The sequence below is a fragment of the Corvus brachyrhynchos genome, unplaced genomic scaffold (genome assembly GCF_000691975.1).
Source record: "Corvus brachyrhynchos isolate BGI_N302 unplaced genomic scaffold, ASM69197v1 scaffold444, whole genome shotgun sequence".
Taxonomy (NCBI): Eukaryota; Metazoa; Chordata; class Aves; order Passeriformes; family Corvidae; genus Corvus; species Corvus brachyrhynchos.
In genome coordinates this window covers 1,520,354-1,530,513 of record NW_008237886.1, presented here as the reverse complement: position 1 = coordinate 1,530,513, position 10,160 = coordinate 1,520,354, and the positions used below count along the sequence as shown (strand labels likewise).

At 41.1% G+C, this 10,160-nt stretch overlaps 1 protein-coding gene across 1 annotated transcript in view; it reads right to left on the bottom strand.

The window, feature by feature from the left end:
* Nucleotides 1-10,160, bottom strand: part of SETD7 (SET domain containing lysine methyltransferase 7) — a 46,511-nt gene that overhangs the window by 14,258 nt on the left and 22,093 nt on the right. Inside the window, exons 2-3 of the mRNA XM_017732645.1 lie at nt 6,051-6,200; nt 1,585-1,786 (exon numbers count right to left, since the gene is read on the bottom strand). Coding sequence (XP_017588134.1) covers nt 1,585-1,786; nt 6,051-6,200 — 352 coding nt within the window. The remainder of the gene's footprint in view (nt 1-1,584; nt 1,787-6,050; nt 6,201-10,160) is intronic.

Genomic DNA, 10,160 nt, shown 5'->3' with positions numbered 1-10,160 from the left:
CTTATTGTTCTGCTTGCTGCTGGTGCTGACGTTTTTGTTTGTTTGCCTTGATATACATGTACAAACTAGTAAAGAACTGTTATTCCTTTTCCCATATCTGTGCCTGAAAACCCCGTAATGTCAAAGTTACAATAATTTGGAGGGAAGAATATTGTCCATTCCAAGGGAGGTTCCTGCCTTCCTTGGCAGACACCTGTCTTTCAAACTGAGACACCACTTCAGGTATTTATTTCAAAGAAGACAAGGAAGCATCTCCAAATAACACCCTGGAGCAAGACCAGCAGGTATGATGTGGAAACAAACTGACTTATATCAAAACCACTGTGCACAGGCTCTATTTCAAAGTGACACCATTTTGTTCAACTCCAAGGATGAAAGAGTTTCAAGCATGCTGTAATAGGGAACAGTGAAGCTTCAGTGTGGGGAAAAAATTGTGCACATAGCATCCTGCACAGAGTCATGAGGAAACAATCAGTTCCATGGCAAAGGAGTTTTTTTGGAACACGTTGCATCCTTTAGTCTGGCAAGATGATAATGGTAAACAACCTCTAATTATCCACATTTCCAAAATGTACAGCAACACTTTGTCAGCTGGAAGATGAAGCAGGAGAACACATGAAGTGAAGGGTCAGCAGTGTGTATTTTATACACTAGGACTGAAAAACTTTTGGCAGCATATACCAAGCATTTGTTGATCCTAATACATGCTTAATGGCAACAGTGAAAGCCTGTAAATAAAATGAACAGCCAGTAATGGTAAGCATTTAGTAATCAACCTGCAACTTAAGTTTGTGCCATATGTAGCACAGAATTAGACTGGGTTTTGACCAGCAGCCTAATTACAAGCATATGTTACCCTCTTCTTGGCATAAGGTAAGATTGAAAGGTTCAACTCTGCTGTGTAAGGCTGAATAGGAATGATATTTTTTAAAATTTTGCATCAAAACCTCCCTAAAAACTAGTACAACAGTCATCGCCTTAACTAGCATGGTTGTAAAGCAACATATAAATTAAAAAAGATAAAATACTGACTTGCTTAATTAGCAAATCACTGGTCCACAACTCCACTCAGAGGCACAGCTCTCACACCAGTTACATCTGATGTGTTGGGCAAAACCAGACTTCACAACATAGCCTGCAGAAATGGAGACAGTCTCTCCTCCTACTTTAATAAGAGCAGCAGGTTGCAATAACTTGCATGGCTTCCATGCTCCTCACCTACAGCCAGCACTACAAAGTGGCAAAATCATTAGTCCAGCCTTCCCAAAGAGATAATGCATAAATTATTACACATCCTATTTTTACATTACATACATGTTATATATAAATGCACTTCCAAGGGGCTGGGTTTCCTGGAAGATGAAAATTGTGGAGGGCATCTTACAGCCTCGCTGAATCTCATCTACTAAGCAAACATTCAACACCAAAAACTTTTAACTTTGTGTTGGATTATCCAAAATCAGAATGCACAGATCTTTAAGTGCTGATTTTTGGATAGCTAGGTCATGGCGGGTATTTGTTTCAGCTGGGGAGAAAAGAAAGGTACCTAATTCTACAATAAGGAGAGCAGGAGGTCAGGTTTACCAGGTAATAAATCCAACAGACTCCATGTCGGATGTTGTCTTTATACTGCCCTTTGAATATCAGTCGCCCATCACTGTCGTACTCCTGGGCTGGGCCATTCAGTTCTCCATCCACATAGGTGCCATGAAGGACCACTCCATCCTCGTAGGTGTAGATTCCCTGGCCTTGCAGAGCATCATCAATGTAGTACCCCTCCAGAGTGCTGGTGAAGAGAGAAAGAAAACAGCAGCGGAAAACTGTTGACATCTCAGGGGTGAACCCAAAGCCTCAACACACTGGAACGCCAAGGTGAAAACCAGGAGCTTCTTTCTACAGAGCTCCAAAGGGAGAAAACAACTTACAGCACTGTTTCATCAGGGTGTGCTGCATGGACACAGCATCACTCATCTCAATCACATGCTTGGCATTTTCTGTAGGCTGGAATAGTCATCAAATGGACACTCCTGGTCAAAGAACAAATTCTTGCTCAAGCAGGCTACTCTCACATTAGGATTTTCTACGTGCTACGTGTGGACCTTTACTGACGTGTCTCTGCTGAGATGAAATTGAGCTGCTGTACAGATGAACCACGATAGGGCATGAACTGCAACCTGCCACAGTTCAGCATCAGCTCCCCAGCAATACACTTAGCAGCCATTTGTACAGACCATGCTAAAAACGGTCATTTTTCATGTATTTCTCTTAAAATGGAACACAGCCTGTCAAACAGAACTAGTGCTGCACTTGGGAGTTAAACAAAGAAAATTTTCACTTTGGTTTTGTCTTGCCGTTCTGGCCACCATAAAAGAGGTCTATTTAGAATGACCATAAAAGAGGGTCTATTCAGATATTTCTTTCTCATGTTAGAATTAGCATAAGGGAACACAACCTGTTTAGCTTTTACTTCAGCACACTTAGCTAACAGCCAGCTGTCAGCATACACATATTTTCACTGCAGAATTCTTTTTCAGATGCAGACATCTAAGGTATAAGCCCAAACAATGTTTGTGAGCACATGACTCTACATGTTTTACAAAATAGATTTTCAAGAGTTGTGGAAGGAATGTTTTGTTCAGAATTCACTTTTTTATTTCTTGCTTCATGCTCTGTTTTTACATAACTCTGGCAAGCTGGATGAGGTTTCCATGGGAAAATACATTACAGTAAAAGCCTCAGTGCACACCAGATGCACTTCGTGTTTTAAGAAGGGGCAGGAAAACTATTTTACTTTTCAGTCAAATGGATTTCTTGATCCAAGTTGCTACAGAGCTGCACAGATAGCTACAGCACTACAGCACAGGGAAGGATGAGGGAACCACCAGAAATCAGGGTCCTTACTTAACTATAAATGATGCCACTTTCCCCTCTAATTTATCACAGATCACTGGATTTGAATTCCATTGTAGTGACAACACACACAGCGTCCACATGTAAGATTACTCTTTAAAAGAAGCAGCCACCCTCAGTTTATGTAATGAAAAACACCAAAAACCCTGTCTTGTTACCTTTAATTGCACTAGTTGAAGTTAAAACATTGCTAAATTACAACAGTGCTTCAGCCCTGGAAAGAATATATTTTCTTTTACTGTAACTCAAACTTCTATGTTTTCTCTCTTTGTGTTAAGCTCCAAACAGGGTTCAAAAGATCCACCTAATCTAATAAAATCAAAAGGATGATACCTTAAGAAAGAAGTCTATGTCCTTCAAGCTCACCTAAAAAGTCATGTTCTCTGAAACTTTTATGCTGTTCACAGTTTCTGAATTATTTCCACCCTGCTCCCCCCTTTCCTCTTTTTAAGATCTCAAAGTATGGTGTCTGCAGACAGACACAATAACTGCAACTAAGACTTGACCAGCACAAAGAGGAATAAATAGCTTCTGTGTCTTCCATACGCAAAACATTTTTAATACAAACACTGAGCTAGCCTGTATTTCTCTGGTTTGCTTCTCAGTTGATCATACTTCTGACAACATAAATTCTACCAAAGTCAAGATTTATCAGATGTACCGTCTTCCCATTATCCACTATGCCTAGAAGGGATTGAAGATACTCCTTACCTAAAAATTAAACCAGCGACATGAATTGGGGAGGAAAATACTTACTCCAGGTATTATCCTTCCAGTTAATATTGATAGAGACTGATCCATTCATCTCTTGCTCCCTCTATATTGGAACATTGAAAACTTTTTCCCTAAAAATAACAGTTTTCAACTGTGTTCTGGGAGATGTCAATTTATAGGAATTTCCAATTAAGGAGAAAGGGCAGCTGCAGCTCTGTGCCAAGCACAGCTCTCATGCCTGCCTTTATAGTGCAAAGTGTTCTGCAAAGTGCACTCCAGAAGCACCAGCACCAAGGAAAGTTCAAGTCCACAATCCAAAATAGGGAGTATGCCAGAGGTGAAACTTCTCTCTCTTAAAGAATATGCTGCAATTTGTTGTATTTTCTTGAATGGGGAGGAAAAAACCAACTGATATTTCATTCCAGGTTTCCATTCCCTTAAATAATCAACAGGCAGGGGGCAGCTATTCCAGCAAATGGAAAAATTTCCTTGACCAAACAAGGCAGCCAGGCAGCCAGTCCTATTCCCCAACACTCAAAAAATGAGAATGCTTACACTGCAGCCAGTCCTATATTTGACAGGACTCAGCTGCTCCCCAACAACAGAGCTACCGCAGTACAGCTGTCAGCCTTTGCCCAGCAGTCTGCAAGGGTAACACACCCAGGAGTGCTGAAACCAGCTAGCTTACTGCACAGGATTCTGCAAAGGGAGAGCTGTTTTGAGACATTTTGGATATTTATTGCTCATCTTCATGAGCACTCAGCCTTGCCCATGGCACAGTTAATGGAAATAGCACGTCCTGTTTTATGCCAGGTCATGCTTACGACACATCATGATTCCTGAACCATCCATTTCAGAAAGCAACTTAGTCTTTCTAGCTGGGCATAGCTAGATAAATGACATCTTCAGTAATTAGTTACTGTTCAGATAAGGCTCCTTTAGCTAAATTAAAACGTATAATAGTTAATGAAAATATCCCATTTTCCAAAAACACATTGCAGACTATTTTTGCATATTTTCATTCTGCTAGTTCCTGAAGTCATCAGTAGCCAACTGTTCCAGTTTCTCATGGGTTATGAAGAAAAAAAAAGAAAAAAGAGAAGAGTTGGCAACACTTAAGCAGTACAGAAAAGACTCACCAGCAACCTGACTCTTCCCACTAAATGCCGCAGGTACCCTGGATTACATGGAGGAACAGCCCTACAATCAAAATAGCAGCTCAGTTCCTCTGACTGTACAATCAGCAACTACTCTGTTGAGACCATCTACCAGCACAGAAACATTATGTACATGTGTCCATAAACACGCTGTCTGACAACATCAAAATCCCAAAACTATTTTAGAGAAGTCAGCTGCTGGGCAGTACTGATTTTCAGTTACTCAGAGAAGATTTAATAAGGCCATTACCAACAACAGTGAGGATTTTTCTTCATCCAAGCTTAGAAGCCTGATCACTTTCTGCATAACTGAATAAACATATTATCTTTCTCATGAAAAAAATCCCACAATCCCCAGTATGAAGCAAGTGCAAAGGCAAGTACAGACAAGGAGCTGACTCACTGAGACAGCACAATTCCTCTACTCCTGCTCAGAATTTTGCTGAGCAGGAAGAGAGTAGACCCGGCATGACTGTCAGTTTAACAGCTGCTATTCATAGTGTGACCAACAGCTGCAAAACCATGAAGAATCGTGTCATTTTATACATCTGCTGCTCCCTCGGAGGAAATTCTGAGCAACTGCAGACAGGAATGCTGCAGTGGTGGTGGGGGGAAGACTTACAAGGTGCTCATAATGAACATCAGAGAAGAAAACACATGCATAGGCACAGACTAGCCTGATTTCACTGTCACAATTGCCAGTGAAAAGAGGGGAAATAATAGGGGCTTTTCTGAAAGTAAAACAGGCCACAAGAGGATTAACTAGAGTTGCTAACAAACCTGTATTTAACTTAATCCATTAACTGATAAACAATTTGACAAAGCAGAGGGCAACCCTCTCTGTCAAAGTCCTATGTCTGTGTGTGAGGGCCAGCAAGGGGAGCTCCTGGGCCAGTTGCACTCTCTGTGTAGCTCTATAAGGCAAAGAGCTCCACCTGCAGTTAAGAACTTTGATGTCCAAGTCATTGTCAGCACGGTTTTCAATAGTTTTGACCACCTCCCATTTCTTACGATTTCTAATCAGCTCATAACTTTACAGTGTTAAAAGAGCTCACACCACTGCATTATCCCTCCAGGAAACAACTGCAGGCACTTCATTACATACAAAGCTGCCACAGGAATGGCTACAGCAGCAGCAAACTTTTCAGCTACAGTTTTTAATGAGAAATCTTATCCAGAAACTCAGCAGCATACAATCAATGTAGATTAGTTTTGCATCTCTACAAGCAGAAGGAAGAATACAGAAGAAAAATCAGAGTCAGAATGTACCTTCCATCAAAAAAGAAGAATTTGCCCCGGCCATTCTTTTCTCCATGCACAAAGTTTCCTTCAAATCTGTCTGTCGATGAATAGGTTACTGTACAGAATCCATGTGGCAGCCCATCGTCATCTAGATGCCCTGAAATAAAATCCAAACAAAGAGCAACAGAACACAGTAATTATTATACACGATTTCAAACCTGCTCTCATTACGTAGCTGCTTGAAATGCAGTAGCTCCCTGGTACAAAACAGTAATTCAGATCATTGCTGTTAGGAACGGTGATCAGAGATTCTGTACAACTGAAGTTTGTACTTGTGTAACACATAGCTTAAAATAAAAATAAAAGGATAAAAGAAAAGGGATGAGAGACAGGAGAGAGAAGAGAATAATAAGCAAAACTTGTTTCTGAAAGAAACAAGGTTTATATTATTTTAACTTGTATTAATATACATCTTCAAAAGTATAATAATTCTTTATCTAAACCTGCCTTTATTGGTGAGAACAGGATAACAAAAGGTTTGATTTTTTTCTTTTGATAAACACAGGCCTTATGATAATGTGGGTGTGCCACCCTGCAGCCATATCCACAGGAATTTAAAGAAATAAAAGTATGTAATATGCATAATGCTGTGCCCCTGCAATATGTCAGTCAACTTGGTATTTAATATTTTAAAGGCTGTTCTCCAGTGCCTTTCCCATGTATTAACTTTATATCCTGCTCCCACCCATAGCTGATACAGTTTTCTCTCTTATAGCTGTTGCACAGGGGGAAAGCAGAGACAACACACTTGGATCCTCACCTGCATGGTTTGTGTTTTACTGAATATAACTGGTCAATTCTACTAAGTTAAAGCATAAGAAGGCTCCTATTGCATCTCTAACTGCCTCTTCAAAGCCAAAGGAAAATGACAGAGAAGTGTTTTAAACGATGGTTATTGCAGGGCTGCTCTCAGCACAGGGACACACCTGGGCAGGTGCTCCCACAGTGACATTTTACCACATATAAATTTTGCATGAAAACTGTCAAATAAAGAACAGCTAACCTATATTTACGTTCTTCCATGCTTCTAACTAAAATATTACCTCTGATTCCCCCAGTTCCCTGGTGACGCATACACAGCCTATTAGAGATCAGTGACAGTATATGCATCCACTTCTTCAGGCTTTGGGTCAAGCTCTTCCCTGACCAAATTTGCCCTAAACTGAAAAGGTTCATCACACATACGGAAAGGCAGAAACAAACTTCAGTGTGAGTGGGACTGAATTACAGCCCAGGCTGATGCAGGCAACAAGAGGCACTTCAGTACTACCAGATCTTGAGTCCTGTGCCCAGAGAGGGAACAAGCTGTGCCAGATTTCATTGAGTATGGAAATGCACCTAGAAAGGTGTACAGGAGAAAATAACAGTGAGGAATCTGAACTCATCCAAGAGCCAGGATTCCCTCCCTCACCCTTCTCTTGCATGCTCCACAGTTTCTCTTGCACCTGCACATGACTGTGCTCTCACTTCAAGTCCCTAGTCCAAATGAGATTGAAAACAGTTAAAAGCTTAAGAAATTAGTAAAACCCATCAAGGCACTGCTTATCAGTTCAAAGTGAGAGAAAATAAGAGTAAAAAGAGAGAGCAAAAGGTGGAAGGAAAAAATCGCTATCACTAAAGGCTTTTAATTATTTTGAGGAGGAACCCTTTAAACAGAAGCTGTTTGTTCCAAAGAGACGAAAGGCTTTTTTCCCTCCCATTCTGTCAGGACACCCATTTTTGTACAAAGGACAAGTTTTAGCTACATTGAACCACTTATTATTAATGGTTAAATACTAATAACCAATGAATTAATGACCAATTTAACTAAAGGTCAGTAACATTTCTGATGTGGACATCTCTTTTAGACCAAAAACTCTATCAACATTTATAGTTCTAATTAAAAGCCTTTTTAATTAAAAGTTTTATCAATATAGGAAGGGTACACTGCTGTAAGTTAACAAACCCTAAACAATACAGTACCAGGTTCCCCCTCACTACAGTGGCAAAACTTTTATAAAACACTTGGATTTAAAAAATACACTGATAATATTGGTACATTCTAATATTAAAAAAAAAAATACCCAAAGCTATAACAACAAAAAACCCTTGCAACTTTGTTCTCTGTGACTATTCAGCTTTGTCAAGATTTTGCTGGAATGCAAAGCCCAACACAAAAGCTGCCATGCTTGTACGCAGAACACGTCAGGACTTCTGCTCAGCAGGATACAGACTACCTCAGAGATTTAAATGGTCAACTTTGATCCAATGGCGTCTATACAGGGTCTTAAGCTCAGCCACAATACAAAGAATCCAATTATTTTAATGTGCTAGAAGTTTCCCCTTATTTAAAAAAAAAATGGAACCATCCCCCCACCACTGCAACAAAACAAGAAACACAGTCTCTCTTAGCCAACAACATGGGGAAAAAAAGCAATTTCAAGTTTCATAACATAAATACAACTTTTTTTCTGTATGGCTGAGGCGTTCGGCTTTAATTCTGTTTTAGAATTGTAGACTGTAATTCTGATTAAGTCAATGGAAAAAATCCTCATCATTTCATGGGGAGTGTGTTCCACTTTCCTTTCTCACCACTCTCCTCCATTTGCGAAAAATAAAACCCAAAACATCTAACCATATTTTGTAAAACCTCACTTTTGTTGCTTCATTAAGGGTCTCCCAAGATTTCCTCTTAAGCTCAAAAAATGAACTTTTCAAGAAAAGGAATTACCCTAATAGGGGCTAGTTCACAATGGCATCACTTACTGAAACCACTGATGTACACAAATAAAAAATAAAAGCCCTTTACTGTCAGTATCACTATTACTTAACAGATGACATACAGGATGCATCATCAGTAAAAGATTCTGTCCACAAAGATGCCAGATGGATGTTTGGGAGATAACAACAATAAATCAAACTCCCCCCTACAAAAATAAAAGTGATGATTTCTATGATATTTCTAACTTCCTTTGGGTAAGTGCAAAACCCTATTCAGCCCCAAAGAGCACCCTCCTTCTGTCTTGCTCAGAAAAACACACACATTCATATACACTGCTGAACAAAAGATGCTTTAAAAAATTGTTTCCTTAGCCCATGGAAATGCCAAACAAATCCAGGATACAGCAGAAGACTTTTATCTGTGATATGAGCATGAAAACTGTAACTCCTTGCCCCAGACAACTGTAATCCAAACATTCGAGGAGTGGGGACGAAAGGGAGTGGAAAACCACATCTGTTAAGGCACAGGACACATCTCGTTCATAGGAGAGCCTCGCTCCCATCACACCCATGTTCTACACAACAAAGCTTCTCTTTCTGCTCCGACACTACACACCTAGACAATAAATCCAGCTCCGAGCAGCAGCTATTCAGCTCGCATCTGTGGTCAGACTAAGCTGCCGTGCTAGACACCTTCTCCGGAGCAACTCGGTCTGAGGCCTAATCCTTCTGCCACAGGAGACTCACGGCTCACGGCGAACATGGGCATTACCTGCATCTTAGATACCTCCTTACTCCCTGTCCCAACTGCTGAACAGCTTAGATTGCTATTCCAGGCAGGACCACGGTCTCTCTGCGAGGAACCTTTGGGTTCTTTCCCACAGAGATGCTGTGCTTTGTTTCCCTGCTCCCAGACGCCTCACGGGACGACAGCGTGCTGGGGAGCTCCATCCCTGCCTGCTAAGGCTTCCATCAGCAATTCACTTCCTGAGGGCATTTGCCTCTGGGTTTAAAACTCTACAAGGGTTAGTTATCCACACATGAGAAGTGAACTGCACACACACGGTGTATATTAGCTCTAAGGTGGCCCGCTCCACTCCCATTACGGATGGCTCCAGCTCTGATGCCCATAGATATGGCAACAGTATCTTTTTGGAGTTACTCTTTCTTTTCCCTTCACCATTTGCACGTATGTGACTGCACGTCTGTCCCTGGGCTTTCCCCAAGGGCGGGCATCCCCATGTCCCTCAGCCGCCAGGGGAAGAACCGGGCACCGGCCGCACCGCCCGGGGAGTGCGGGCTGCAGGCCACCGCCCGCATGGGGGCACAGCAGCGGCAGAAAACCACGGTCACGAGTTATTTTTGACAATAACTGCT